Source organism: Phyllostomus hastatus, unplaced genomic scaffold (assembly GCF_019186645.2).
Source record: "Phyllostomus hastatus isolate PE091 unplaced genomic scaffold, TTU_PhHast_1.1 phas_scaffold_193, whole genome shotgun sequence".
Classification (NCBI taxonomy): Eukaryota; Metazoa; Chordata; class Mammalia; order Chiroptera; family Phyllostomidae; genus Phyllostomus; species Phyllostomus hastatus.
The window spans coordinates 2,814,347-2,829,700 of record NW_025334015.1 but is presented as its reverse complement, the minus strand read 5'-3'; the positions used below and the strand labels follow the sequence as shown (position 1 = coordinate 2,829,700).

The 15,354-nt window shown below is 47.4% G+C and overlaps 1 protein-coding gene and 1 long non-coding RNA gene across 2 annotated transcripts in view; one reads left to right on the top strand and one right to left on the bottom strand.

Annotated features, from left to right (window-relative positions):
- The window catches only part of UBASH3B (ubiquitin associated and SH3 domain containing B), a 152,485-nt gene extending 144,570 nt beyond the window's left edge, over positions 1-7,915 (bottom strand). The window contains exon 1 of the mRNA XM_045860279.1: positions 7,479-7,915. Coding sequence (XP_045716235.1) covers positions 7,479-7,639 — 161 coding nt within the window. The 5' untranslated portion in view covers positions 7,640-7,915. The remainder of the gene's footprint in view (positions 1-7,478) is intronic.
- A 380-nt stretch (positions 7,916-8,295) lies between these two features.
- On the top strand, positions 8,296-14,871 carry LOC123832562. The gene is made up of 4 exons (XR_006788090.1): positions 8,296-8,405; positions 8,876-8,931; positions 9,637-9,677; positions 13,846-14,871. It is a non-coding gene; the product is annotated as an uncharacterized LOC123832562 (long non-coding RNA).
- The last annotated feature ends 483 nt before the right edge of the window (positions 14,872-15,354 follow it).

Here is a 15,354-nt window from a genome sequence, read left to right as displayed (position 1 = left end):
TTTGTTTGTTAGTTCAGTTTGTTCATTACATTCCACATATGAATGAAATCATGTGGTATTTGTCCTTCTCTGACTGGCTTATTTCACTAACCATAATGTTCTCCAGGTTCATCCCTGCTGCTGCTAAGTGTAAAATTTTCTTCTTTTTTATGGCCGAGTAGAATTCCATTGTGTAAATGTCTCGTGGTTGTTTTATCCACTCATCTACTGATGGGAACTTAAAACATAAAAATAAATTAAAAAAAAAAATGAAAAGAAACAGCAGATGCCACTGGTTCAGAGCTCCAGCAGCCCCTTCCAGGGGTGTCCAACCCACAGCCCATAGGCCACATGCAGCCCAGGATAGCTATGAATGCGACCCAACACAAAATCGTAAATTTACTTAAAACATTTTGCAGTTTTTTTGTGTGATCATATGTCGCATTGTATTTAATGTGTGGCCCAAGACAACTCTTCTTCCAGTGTGGCCCAGAGACGCCCAAAGGCTGGACACCCCTGACTGTACACAAAAGCAGCCATGGGGCTGATCTCCTTCCTGCTCTCTAAGTGTTTCCTACCCAAGATAAGAGAATAAACATTTAGTGAACGCATGCTCACAGTAAACATTTTTGAATGGGGCACAGTCCACTTAGAAGCAGAATTCTAAACAATGCTATTCCCTGATTTATGGTGGTCTACCCAACAAAACCTGGAAAGAAACCTGAACCCTTTGGCTGCCTCTGGCCATCTGTGCTGCTGGCCTCCCCCCTGCCTGTTCCTCCTGTTCCGGACTCCTGTGTGCCAGGGGGATTGTTTGGGCTCCCCATGGTGTGTGATAGCAGCCCCAGAGTTCAGGGCCACTGTTGCTTTAGGTGCAGGAATGTTTATGTTTCCACTGGGACAAAGGAACACAATGGGAATTGTTATACAAACAGCTGGTGACCCTGCAGAAGGGAAGATGTCCCTTTAATTAAAAAGGTGCCCATGAGCCATTTATTGGTCCCAGGAGCTGGGCTCAAGGTGCTACCCTCCTCTCTCCTTTAACCAGCACTTTAGTCATTCTGCAAGAAAGAACATTATGCACCAATTTGAAAAGTACACCAATGCAAACTAGTTAAATAACTGCCCACTGTTGTAATTGCCTCACATCTTTTTTCTTCCCATTTATTTACTCTAGAATATCAACAGTCCTGAAGAGTTTTATTTAAAGAGAGAAGAGTATTTGACAATAAAGCTCTGGGAGAAACAAAACAGCCATAGACTCTGAAACAGAAAAGTATATACAAAGCAGTAAAAACACCTTTATGCTGCCCCAAAACATTGTCCATGTCATCCCCAAGTCCCCCAAATCACCAGAACTGCATGGAACCCCTTCTGCAGGTAGGAACACTAAAGCCACCGGAAGAAAAGTATATGGGCGAGTTTAAAAAGCTAAGAATTGAAGGACGAGTGCGAGCAGAGCCAGGGTCTGGTAGCCAGAGTTTGCTTTCACTGCACGTTACTGCTGAGCTGTCTGGTGGTGTGAGCCAAACCCAGAACTTTTCCCTGGCTGCAGAGTGTGCTCGCCCAGGCTGAGCAAAGGCAGACTTGCTCCTCTAAGGGTCACTGTGGAGGCTTCCAGAATGCAGCACCCTTAGCCCTCACAAGAGTTCTTTGACTCAGGTACTGCTATTGTCAATGCTTTACAGACAGGGAAACTGAGGCTTAGTGGATTCAGCAACTTGCCCAGTCACCCAGCTGCCAAGGGGCAGAACAGGGATTCAAACCCAGGCTATGTGAACAGCTGCCACAAGTTTAGACTTCTGGGTAGCAGGCAGATAATGACGGGGTTTCCTCAGTGTATGGTTCCCAAGAGGAGGTACACCTCCTCACACATACACACCACAAATGCCTACTGGGACAGTAGTGGAACTGATGGCTCTGCCACCACTGTGCTTGGCGGAAGTAGGGCTGGTGGGAGACACAGGATTCCCTCGTTTTGTTGTCTATCTGAAAAGCAAAACCTTTAGCTCTGGGAATTATTGTCCACTCAGGGAAAAGCAGCTAGAGTTTGAGACAGCTGAGGGCAGGGTGGTGACAAAAACCAGAGGACAGAGTCATAAGGCAGGATGCTTGCTCTTCACTCTCGGTTATACCTAATCTTCTGAACCTCAGTTTTCCCATGAAATTATCATTTTGAGATTTGACAGTGATTATATATATGAATCTGCTTTGTAACCTCCAAAGTGGTCTAAAAATCTAAGGCATTATTACAATGCAACAGGGAACTTGCACAGAAGCTGTGTATAGAGGTTATAATTATGTTACAGGCACAATAAAATACATCAAGATCGGCTCAGGTCTAACAGGACAAATCACTGATGTACACATCATGGACGAGTCTCACAAACATCAGACAAGAAGCCAGGCGGGCAGAATATGCACAGGATGGCTCCACTTACAGGCCAGTCAAGACAATGTGATTCATCTGTAGTGACAGGAGGCAGGTTGGCGTTGCCCAGGGATTGTAAGGGGAAAGTGACTGCAAAGGGGCACAGACAACTTTCAGGTGATGGGCACGTGCTATGTCTTGTGGTGGTGATTCCGCATGTTTTCAAATGTCAAAACTGATAGAGCTCTAAATAGGTTAAATTATTATACATAAATTAGACCTTAAGAAGAACACACATCAAAGTATTTCATTTTGAACTAGGCCGGGCCTGCAAGGCCTGGAAAGGTCCCTGATCTTACAGTTTTAGCCCAAGACTGCATGGAGACGTGGCGCCATGCCGGGTATTCCCTGAGCTCCTTGGAGCCTCAGGTCTCATTTTTAAAATGGGGCTTTTCTTGTGTGCTTTACTTAAAGGACTGCTGTGTTCATCAAGAGCATATTTAGTGCACATGAGAGCAAGTTTTCAACTGTAAAATAGCACAGACATGGAAGTGCTGTGTGGGCAGACGGTCAGGTTGGGCAGGTAGAGACTTACTTGACCTGCCCTCCTATAAGATCCATTCAGCTCCCAGTGGGCCATGGTTGGTCTTCCCTTTCTCCCAGCACCCCTGGGAAAGCAGCTGTAGCCCCCACCCAGAATCAGCCACATTTCAGAGATGCTAAGTTGACTAAGTGCTTTCAGAGAACCAACCAATGGCAGTCACCAGGTCAATGGCAGGTACCAGGTAAGCTGGAGAAGGCCAAAGAAATTGGATATTTTAATTGATGGGCTTCTCCAAGTTGCTCTCAATTCCTTTTGTAGCCAGCTTTGAGTGACTTTTATCCTTGGGCAGTGAGGCACAGCTAATGCAGCTCCTGACCAGAGAAAAATCAAAGGCACTTCTTCCAGCTCTTTCCCTGTGCCACTGAAGTACTCTTTAACTAGGCATTGCTCAAATACTCTCAGTGGGAAAAAGGACAACCTAATAGCCCATGTGAATCCTTGCCAAGGACCTCAACTGCCATCCCACATCCTTCGTTTTCTTCCAATCCCACACAACAATCATATCTATCTATCTCGTGTCCAGATTATACTTTTAACTGCCCCAAGTCCTTGCCTGCCTTGATATCATTTTGTCTTGACAAAGCCTTGTGACTTACACAGGACAGGCATTGCCAAGCACAGAAGCTGGTCAGGATATTGATAAAAAGGGATTAAAGAGAAGACCTAGACACGTCAAGTGTCAGTCATCTGACCCCTGTCAGTGTCCTTTGCAAGACTATCTCTCAATCATTAGAACGCATTCTAAAGCCACTGGCTACACAGAAAGTACTAGCCACAGGCAGCCTCACACAAACCCCAACCAAACAAAAAGGCAGAGCTATGTATCAGCCAGGACTCCCCAAACTCATTGTTCAGTGACTGGCTCCCACACTTGGCCACAAGCTACAGAAGAGGTAATGGAGGAGAGCCTCAGTCCCCTCTCCCAAAGTGCAGAGGCCAGCAGGGGGCAGTAGAAAATAGAGTAGGGTTATTCAAAGCAACAACTCAGGCTCTGGGCCTGTCCTGCCTTCTCCAGTGATAGATGCAGCAGCTCTCTGGGCCCCAGGCGTCCTTTCGCTCAGGCCTTTGCTGGGCACACACACACACACTCTTGCTTTTCCTTCCCACCAAACTCACTCCAGTCGACAAAGCTGGACCTTCATTTTTAGAACGTCTGGAACAGAGCAGAGCTATTAGGCATAGAAAACAAAAAGAAGAAGAAAGGGATAGACTCTTTTGGCCCCTTGAAAGCTTTCTTCTGAGGCCTCCCTAAGGCTCCCTTACCCTCTCTGCTTGCTTACATACAGACACACGCACAGACACACACACACACACACACACACCCCTGCCATAAAAATCACCACCCCTCCACTTTTCTCCAGGTGGCAGGCTCTTCCACAGCAGAGTCTAGGATGGGCTAAACATGTTGTGGTGGGATGGAAAAAATCCAGGGAGTAATGAGCTGGAGAGAACACACCCTGAAGTCACCCTGCTTGCTCAGCATTTTCCCCCAGTGGCTCTCTCGTGCACTTAAGAAGCATGCATAGATCAATCCTGTCCCCCTCGGAGGGAATTGGTGGGGCCCAGCGGGGGTTAAGTGACTTATCCAAGGCCACAGGGCCTTGCTGGCCTCTGAGCTCTCTGTCGGCCCACCTAGAACCCCAGTGGAAGGCCCCTTCCTACTGCTGCACAACACTAGATCCAGTTACAGCCAGAGGGGAAACCAGAGCTGTGCTTGCTGACTGCCACTGTTCTCTCCTTAAAGGGCCACATTCCAGGCATAGTCTCATCCCTTCTCCCCATCACAGCCAAGTCGTCCAGATCCCAGAAAGCCATCCCTGTTCTCTCTTGCTTTCAATTTCATCATGCTCCTTCCTCTAGGATTAAGATCCAAAAAGAGGCTTCTCAGAGGCTAAGCCTGACAAAATAAGGTTAAAACTGCTCTCTGAAATTTCAGATAGCCTCGGGGAGAAGTCCCTCTTCTTACTGAACTGAGTTGTTACTAAGGGGAAAGATGACCACACTGGCTTTTCTAGGTTGAAGTAGAAGAGATGCCAGTCTGCATTGGGAGTGGAAACAGGTCAGGTGATTGCCAAGGGCTCAGCCCACTTGGAGGCAGAGAATTTGAAGGAGACAGAACAGCAAACACCACCTTCCTCCCACCCAGGCTATTTCATCATGACCCACTCCATCACCATTCCAGTAGAGAGAGACTGTGCACATAACAGCAACAGGAGCTATGGTAGGCTGAATAATGTCTCCTTAAAAGATAGCCATGACCTATTCTCAGGAACCTTATGGGGAACAAAAAAGTAGTTTGCAGATATGATTAAGTGAAGGGATCTTGAGGTGGGAAGATTAGCCTGAATTGTCTGGAAAGACCCTAAGGGCAATCGCAAGTGTCTTTCTAGGAAACAGGCAGTGGGAGATTTGACACAGACAGAAGAGGAGGCAAAGTGACCACGGAGGCCAAGATTGGAGTGATGTAGCCACAGCCCAAGAATGCCAGCAGCCACCAGGAGCTGGAAGAGGCAGGGATCGGATTCTCCCCTAGAATCCGGAGGGAGAACAGCCCTGCTGTCGCCTTGATTTCAGCCCAGTGACACTCGTTTAGGGCTTTGGTTTCCAGAACTGTAAAAGAACAAATGCCTGTTATTTTCAGGCACCCAGTGTGTGGTAGGTAACCTGTTCCAGCAGCCACAGAAACTGATAAATCAGCTCACTATGTGCCCAGGCCAGGCACTGCACTAAGCATTCTCCCCACATTAACTCACCCTGGCCCTGGATATGAGGCCTATGCTGAGCACACCGTCTGGGTTTGAATCCCAAGTTCACTGCTTACTGCTGTGACATTCAACAAGCTCTGTAACCTCTCTAAACCTGTTTCCCAATTCATAAAATGGGCGTATAGTTGCCTTTCTCATTGTGTGGCTGGGACAACAAGATGACTAATGCGTAAAGTGCTTGGTACTGTACATAGTAAGTACTCAGCAAATGCTAGCTATTATGAGATCTCAGGGGTTGAACAAGTCAAAATTATTCTAATTTTGACCATCATTCTAATATGTCAAGACATGGACAAGGCCCCCTGGACCCTTTAAAGTCCGTTTGAATAGCAAACATGATGGTCTGTGTAGTTAAGTGCTTCTTCCCCTAATTAAACTACTTAGGTCCTAGCACTGGCCCCATTTCTTAAAGGGAAAATGCCTCGGACTGTGCTAATTCTGCAGCACTGCCCAGCAGACTCCAGCCCCCTACCTCCGTTTCTTAAGGAAAGCTGCGTATATGCATTATTCATACGAAGGACCTAACCAGCAGCACCCACACCTGACATACCCCTGGGGAGCCCACATCCTCTCTCTGCAACTCTGGCATCAGCAACTGGAGTCCCAAGTGCTTGGAAACCAGTGGAAGACAGAAGTTATCAGTCCATTTCAGGCCTTTCAAGCAGGCTGGGTGGGATGAAAAACTAGGGGTCTCCTTGGATTAAGAGGTAACGGCCAGGTTAGTAAAGAGCAAAGAGGCTTGCCCAGAGGCCAGGAAAGGGACACCTGAAAAATGGGTAAGAAAATAACTTTCACTAACTTTGCCCTTCCTTAATAAAGTTTGCCGGACTCCCCCTTCAGGGGATGCAATTCAAAGAAGAAGCCCCACAGGATCCCAGGCGTGTGACCCCCACCTGAGAAATCTGCACGCAACCAAGGGAGAATAGCCCAGCCACAACCTTGGGTTCCTCCTAGGCGAGGTTCCAGCCCCACCACCTCTGATGCCCAGCTTCAGAAGGCTCCTGCTGCCTCTTGCTGGCGAACAGGCCTCTACGCAGCAGGCTACGGGGCGGCCACCTGCGCCCTCTCTGCCATAGCCTGCCTACCCCACTCTCTAGGGGGAAGAAGGATGAAGGAGGACAGCGCCCCCTCCTTACTCTCTCGCACCCCCAGACATCAGCGCTGCCGTCAGCACTGACGAGAATCGAGAACCCAGGTCCCCTGAAGGAATTGCTTCTCCTCCTTCTTTCCTCCCTATCAATGAACACGCAGCAGCACCCACGCTCCCGCCCCTCCTACTCCGAAGGGAGACGAAACCGGAGCGCGGCATCCGGAGCTGGAAACTGCTGCAGTGGGAGGGCCGGCCTCCCTGCCTTGCGGTCCCCGTCCCTTTCCAGCCATCGAGAGGATCCGAAACCAGCCTAGCTCTCCGGCTCCAGAGGGTGCCTAAGTTCCCAGTGGGGCCCGCCTCCCCGGGTTCCGCGAGACACCGGCTTAGCCCCATGGCAGAGGCCTGGCGCTGGGCAAGGTACCCGGACTCGAACCCGGTGTCCTCGCCCTGAGGCATGCCTCCCCTTAGGCAGGCAGCCCCAGCAAGCCCCGGCCCCGCAACCAGCGCGAAGGCGTGAGCGCCGGCTCCAGCGCCCCATCGGCTCCCAACAGGACGTGGGCAGCGGGGCGCGCGCCGCTCGGACGACAGGCGCGGGAGGCGAGCCGGAGCGAAGCCGAGGGCTGGCCCTGGGGCCGAACGGGTGCTAAGGCTGCGAGCACCAGCACTTACGCGCGGGCTCTGGGGAAGCCCATGGACAGGAGGACGTCCAGCGCAGATCCATGCTTGACGGTGCCGGGGCGCTGCTGGCGGGCCCTCCGCGGGGTGACTTTGCTGTACAGCTCCTCCCGCGCGGCCATTCCGAGCGGGCCGGGGGCGCCGTACTGTGCCATGCTCAGCGGCCAGCCATCGCCGGGGACCCAGGCTGGGGCTGGGGCTGGGCGTGCCTCCGGGCCGAGGGCCGGCGGGAGGCGGCGCGGGGAGCTCCGCGGGTGTTGCGATTCGGACGCTTCCTGGTGAGGCCCCCAGAGCTCCCGCCAGCCCTCTCAGCGGCTTGGGCCTCCGGGACGCCCAGCACGGCGCCGGCAGCAGGTCGGCTCCTCCGCCCCCTTCCTTCTCCTCTCCTAGCAGTCCGGGAATTTGCAATGAGTAATTTTTGAATGGATCAAAAAAGACTAGGAGCCTGTGGGCTGGCCTCCTGGACTGGGCCGGCCCCGCCCCTCTCTTAAAGCGGCCGCGCGCCGAGGCCGCTGGAGGCGGGCCCGCAGCGGAGTTCCTTTTCCCAGGCAGGCGTTCAACCCTGGAGGCTGCCCTGTAGACGTCTGCATCCGAGGGCGCTCCCAGCGTCCCTGCCTTCTTCACGGCTTGTACAGAGGGCCGCCTGGGCCTCAAGGCACCGCATCAACCCAGTTCTAGTTTCCTGTGGTTCTAGATAGGGTTAATAATGGAAACTGAGCGAAATGATGGATGACATTAATGAACTAGAAGGCCCAGCCAGAGACCCAGATAAAAGGTTCTGCTCCCGAAAGACCCTGCACAACCGGGAGGATTGTTACAGCCATTGAAGAACAATTCACTCCCTCGTCGGGACACAAGGCCACACTGAACACCTACCACGCTCTCCTCTCCGAGACTGAGATGGTGACGTCAGGACAAAAAGTGGGACTTCAGGCTGTCAGGCCTGGGCGGGTAGAGGAAAGGGGGAGGACAGGGCTGAAAGAGGAAGAGGGAGGGGAAGACGAAAGGAGGAAGGAGGAGGAGAGAGGAAGTGGGAAGTGGAAAGAGGGTGGAGGGATCAGGGACAGAGAAACCACACTTACTAACTGTACTAGTATTCACATGTCATCAGAGAATGAGTGCCTGGTCAATGAAAGGGTCCAGAGAAGAAAGACTGGATCATTATTGGTGAGCAGTGAGGAATAAGTGAACTGCTTCCTAGGTTGGACAAAGCCACTGCCACCTCAAATATGGTGGATTTCCTACTCAACCCACTCCCCCAGGCCCCACACCAGGAGCTGGGCTGGGAGCAGTTAAGGCTCTTAAACTTATGTTCCTCAGTCAGGGACAAGGGGCCCACTTGGTGCAATGGAAAAGGCACAGAGTAAACCCTAACTGCTCCTCTTTTTCAGGTAATGATAATAAAATTATCAATGTAAGAAACATTTGAACCCGCAGAGAATTCTTGGTGAGTTTATTTGAGCCAAACTGATGACAGTTGCCAGGAAGCAAAATCTCTACAAACTAAGAAAAGCTCCAGAGAATGGCAGTTTAGCACCTTATATTGAACATTACAATCAGAAGAGGAGGCCTAAGGGGGCCAGAGTGAAATCCATCCATGAGAGATAAGGGAGGAGGGAAAAAGCAAAACTGGAGGGGGAGTGAACCTCTGAGATTGGACAAAAGGTAAAATGATAGACATACTTTTAACAGTTAACAGTGAACATGATAACAAGGAGGGAGTTTGTGCTCACCCCTCTGGAGTAGTGCCTGTACTTTGAGGGGTCCAAAAAAAGGAAATTTGACATTCCAAAGGTATGTTATCTTAAATGCAAAAAGACAACAGGCTCAGTTAAGGTAAAGACTGACCTTTGTTAAGGAAAAATACCAGCCTAGAACATGACTACCCACCATGAACTGCTTTTAGTTAGAAAGTTTTAATTTCAGACCATCCTATGTGTTTCCTTTGGTCTCTGAGATTGTAAGGCCGCCACGCAGGCCTCCCCTGAGTTTGTCAGGTTTAGCATGTGACCCCTCTTTTCCCCACAAAACCTAACATTTATCAGACTCTTATATGTGTCAACTGTTGTGCTAAACATAAGAAGTGAATTAACTTGTTGAATTTTTACAAGGACCCTATGAAATGGGTATGATTATTATCTTAATTTTACAGGTGAGAAAACTCAGTTCAGAGAGGCTGATGTCATAGTGCTGGTAAGTGCATAGCCACAGCCTTTACCCATTGGTGCTCTGGGCAAGTTGCTTCTGCCTCCTGCAGCCCCATGTCTCATCTGCATGCATTCTAGTGCCTCACACACACACACACACACACACACACACACACACACACAGAGGATTCTCCACAACATGTCAACTCCTTTCCCTTTATGGAGTGAGGGGGAGGGATGATGACCAGCATTCATGAACAGCTTTTTAATGTTGCTTTAAAAGGCATCTAAAAGTTTTACCAGGGGAAATGACACAGCTTAATTCTCTTAGCCCAGAATTGGTTTTCCAAAAAATATCCAGTGGTATTTGAAAGTGGGGAGATAAGGACTAGTGGGGTTTAAACAACAATGTACATACTTTTGTCTCCTCTTGCTGTGTAAGGCAGAGGGGAAAGTTCATGCTTCCTGGGTGGGAGTTTCTGCCACAGCAGAGGAAGTGTGCTGGAGCCTTGCAGAGGGCTTTTGCAGGGCATGGCGCAAAGAGACAGAACTGGGCTGGGAAACAATACCTAGTAGACTTTTCCTTGGGATGTGTTCATAAAGGAGGTTGGACCTTACCTAATATTCTGAATTTCTTCCAAATGCCTAGGCTTAAGGTCAAGATCTGGAAGTTCTTTGTAAGCCATAAGCATTACACAAATAATAACTCAAATTTATTAAGAACTTACTATATGCTAGTGCTGTTCTTAGATTCTTACACATATAACTCGTTTACTCTATCAACAAGGCAATAACTTAAGTACTACTATATGATCATTGGCCACTTTATAAATAATATTGAGGCAGACAGCAGTAAAGTATTTTGTGCAAGATCTAATGGCTAGTAAGTGGGAGAACCAGGATTTGAACTCTTAAAAAAACAAAACAGGATTTGAACAACCATTACCACCATTTTTATGATGATGAAGAGATGCCAACCATTAAAATAACTTGGTTGCCTTTTGACTCCTTTTATGTCCCTTGACGCAAAATTGCTGGATCTCTGTTTCTCCAGAAAAATTGAGTAAACCATCTTTGTGGGGGAGGAAGAAACTTTTCTCTACCCTCAAGTTTCTTTCCGCTGGTCTAACAATAAAATACATACATAAGATCGATTAGCAAGAGAAAATAGCCCAGTTTAGTCCATATGCAGGCATGGGAACCCAGCATACAGGAGAGAATCAGAGGGACCCCACTTGCAGGAGGTTCAAAGACAGAACTGGAAAATGGGTCATCGCTAAAACATCCAAGACATCCGGAGTGCAGGTAAGATGCCCTGAGGGCTTCAAAGGGTCCTTACAGGACAATGAGAAGAGCAGATACTCAGTAATTACAAGCTTGCCCTTCCCAATAGATAATCTCTTACTATGGGCAAGGCCCCTTACTCAAATTCTTCTAGGTAGTTAAGATGAGGCAGAAGTTTCTCTTGAGTCTACAGCTAGAGCTAAAGTCGCCTTAAGCTCAAAATAATCAGCATACCACAGAGGCACATCTTGAGGTGACTTTCTGAACCCCTCTAGACAAACTGTGAGGAAATGGTGGATATAAAATTAGTTTTGGGTAGCCTGGGAAAAGCACCAGGGAAAGCCAGACACCTTGGATGGAAACTGTTTTGTCTGGGGCACTTTCATGGGAGTCCCAGCCTGATTACGCTGCCTTTCTTCAGCTCAGGGCCAGCACTCAGACTCTTGCCATATGTTTGGCAAGAGGAAGAGGGGCTGACAATTAAGATGCATTGCGTTTTAATTGCACTGACTTGTAAAAGCTAAGGGAAGCTTTGTAAATGTCCATATTGTTATTTTACAAGAGAGAAGTGATGGGGCTATCTGACAGGAGGAGGAGTGATGCAGGAGGGGCCTGGCAGGAGTGATGCAGGAGGGAACTGACAGTGCGCCTAGAGCTGCCTCCTCCTAAGGGAAGGGAAAGCGGGTTGTCACATACACTGCCCCCCCCTCCGTAGTGAGTCACGTGGTGGTGTGAGCTCTGTTTAACTCCCCCCCCTCACACTCACCCCAGTCCCTTTTTTGTTGTGTTAGCCCTTTTGAAACAGGCACAGAGATATCCAGGACATACCCAGTTAACTGAACTCCTGATTTCTAAAGTGTGTCCTCTGTCTTTTCCTTCTCCCCTGGGCCCTTGAGGAAAGCCCACATGACCGCATTAAGGACAGGCAGTAAGCTCTGCAGGAGGTCCCTGGTCCTGAGGTTTGGGATGTGGCCTTGGCAAATGGAGGTAGTGTTTGAACCCTGGGAATGACTTTAGCTCCCACACTTCAAGGGGATTCCTCCCAGCCCGAAGATTTGGAAACCCTGTGGTTAGGAAAGAAAGGAAAGAGCATGAGAGGGCTCCATACCTCAGAACCATGTTGACTGTGACTTAAACGTGTTCTCTGTCCCTCTCACGAGGGGCTAGCTTAGTCTGGGAATCCTAGGACTTTGACAAGGGACTCATTATGGGCAGGGATTGGGGCCACTAACGTGGATGAAGTGGGGGAGGCATGGAACGTCTCCTCTTTTCAGAGCAGGTATATTCTACCAGCTGTATGGATGGTTTCCTGTAGGAAGATGGTATGAGGGCGTCCAAACTTTGGCATCCCTGGGCCACACTGGAAGAAGAGTTGTCTTGGACCACACATTAAATATATTGTGACACATACTCAGAAAAGAAATCACAGCATGTTTTAAGTAAATTTACGATTTTGTGTTGGGCCGCACTCACAGCCATCCTGGGCCAACTGCAGCCCGTGGCCCGTGGGTTGGACACCCCCGGTAGAGGATCAAAAAACATTTTGAAAAACACTGTACTGGGTGATCTTTAATGCCCAATTTAGTTTGAGAGACCATAATTTAATAGAAAGGACAGTAAGGAGGAATGGAGCAGAGTTGGTGAGAGCGGGACAAGATTGCTGGAAGGGAAGGACAGATCAGGGTGGGTTGGGGAAAGTGGGGTCTTCTACACAGGGAGTTGTTCCCGCCATTAGAAGAAATTATAATTATGGGACTCAGAGTGCTACAATTGCCAGTATGACAGTATTGATGTATCACATAGATATGCTGTACACTTTAAACTCAGACAATGTTTTATGAAATTAGATCTAAATTAAATTAAGATTAAAAAGTTACATTATTCCTACCCTGTCCTGGCACATGGTTGTAACAGATCTAAGCACCTGGAGGTTGGTGAACACTTCACAGTCTGGAATTCATCCCTCGGACTTTGCACAGTGCTAGGGACATAGGAGGTGTGGGGCAGAGTTTCCATGGTTGCCAGCGGGTAGTCAGGCCACATAGCAGGAAAAGCTAAGGCTGAAACAAGTTTGCAACGTCAATAAGTGGCTTATATTTTTCACATTCAATGAGAAATTAAGATTTCTCCTAATTGCAAAAAGCAAGAGAAGTTGGAGGGTGTCTATTTTTATTATTATTATTATTTTTTTTTTTTTGCCCATCTCTAAACAAAAATCCCAGTGTGTCTATTCCAAAATGCTCATAGGAGACACTCCGTGGCCCATGTTTCCCCCTGTAAAGGCCTCCCTGCCCCAGGGTGGGTGTCCTAGACTTGCCACATAACAGAAGTGTTGTGAAGTAAACAGTACTCACTAAAAAAGTTTTTTTCTTCTTCTCACACAGTTTCCTTTTTTTATACAAAATGAACTATATGGGCAGCATAAGGGGAAATTTTGTTTCTAAGAAATAGAATTAAGTAGATATAAAAAAGTAGTTATGGAGGGGAAAACTTGATTTAAAAGGGTAGAAACAATGCAGTCTCAGAATTGTACATCAGGACTTCTCACTGGGTAGGCAGCGGAAGGGTAGAAAGAAGTATGGAGGCAGGGGTGTCTGCTGGTGTGTTTGCATTTGCATTTTCATGATTATCATTGATGCATGTGCCTCTCTTTTGGCTATATTGTAGGAACACACTTTAAGTAATTCAATGGAAACTTGCTTTTTTGCTAATATTTTAAAAGTATAGATCAGATAATGAATTCCCTTAGAAGCATTACACTTTGTGTACTTTTCTGCTCTATGTCTCATTCTTAATTGAACATTAAGGGAATGTAGTATTTTAATTATAACTCTGCCAATATCTTTATCTAGAGGACTGTTTCCATTTCTGTCTTTTATGAAATTTTTTGCCACCAAAAAAGGAAGAATTATATATTTTTTTTCTTTCAGATTCAGTTGGTGTAGTGTATTCTTGGTTATCAAAATGAGGCTGGACAGTAAGAAGCTAGGAGAATTACTTGGCAAGTGGAATAGGGAAACTGAGATCAGTAGCTGAACAAACCAGCTGAGCAATTTACAGCAGATACAGAGGGACTTTCCTGGACACAACATCGAGGCCTCAGTGTGTTTCAGCTCCAGACCCAGAAAAGCAGCAAAACCAGGTGGGTGATCCCAGGACCAGCTGCAATGACTGATGAGGCCCTGTCCTGCCCTGACCAATCAGTGGAGCCTAATAAACTGAAAGGGCACACCTGGAGAACTGATGAATATTCTGCTGCAGTCTTCTCTAGAGACATGATTCCCACCAGCAAGAGAGAGATAAAAGCCTCAAGATAAAGGACCCAATGTTCTCTCCCTATGGGAGCAGCCCAATCCATTCCCTTCCCTCTCTTTTTCTCTCACAAGTGTGCATCTCCTAAACTCTAAGAGTCCTCAGGAGACTTGCAACCAGGGGAGCAATGGGCAGTGGCATTGGTCCCAGTCTAATCCGCTGAACCTGTCCCCAAGGTCCTCTTTTCTCTGGCTTCCCAGTGAGCCAAGGCAGGCCAGCCTGGGCTCTCCTATTGCTTCCTCTATGCTGAGCCCTTTCTTGTTTCACTGCCCCCAGCTTTAATAAGTGTACCCTCATAGCCCCCTGGACTCATGTTGTGAAATTTTTCCTACACAAAGTCAAGAACCCACACAGGACAGCTGGTCCCAGGTGGACCCGTGCAGGCCAGGTCCCCGTCTGGTAACAAAAATACACATGTACCTTTGGGACTTTGAAATGTGAAAAAGCAGGAAACATAATTGTGTGATCTTAATTACATAAAAGCAGATGCTTAGTTTTGTAGGTACATACACGGGACCTAGAAGGACACATCAATTTGTGAGCTGTTTGTGATTATGGACGACTTTGCTCTTTGCTTCTGTGTTTTTCAGTTTCCTATTTTCACTTTTTGACAATAATGTTATTTTTAAAACCTGGAAAACAGAGTGGGCTCAAAGGTTGCAAAATAAAATTTTTGAATATTTCTTTTTAAAAATGTAAGAAAATGCAATTCAGTGAATCTTTGTGGAACTGTGTACATTGATCTTATTTGTCCAAATCATGCATGATATATAATGTGAACACAAATAACTTATAACCTATAAAAGGAGTAAAACTTTTGTTATGCCAAGTCACAGGCAGAATAACACTCTGGCAGTGACATTTCTTCCATCCACATTCTGGAAATTAAAATATTTAAAGTGTCTGTTGCTGCCCCCCTCCCCTTCATTCCCATTCAGTTGGCTGCCCTCTCTCTACCCAGACTGCTTAGAAAGTGCTTAGTTACACTTTGTGACAAGTCCTATTCTAGGACTGGGTTACAGATTTGGGAAAGTAAGCAAAATAATACACCTCAGTTTCTCATCTTTAAAATGGAAACAATATGTACCTCATAAGGTTTTTAAAAATATGTTTATTGATTTTAGAGA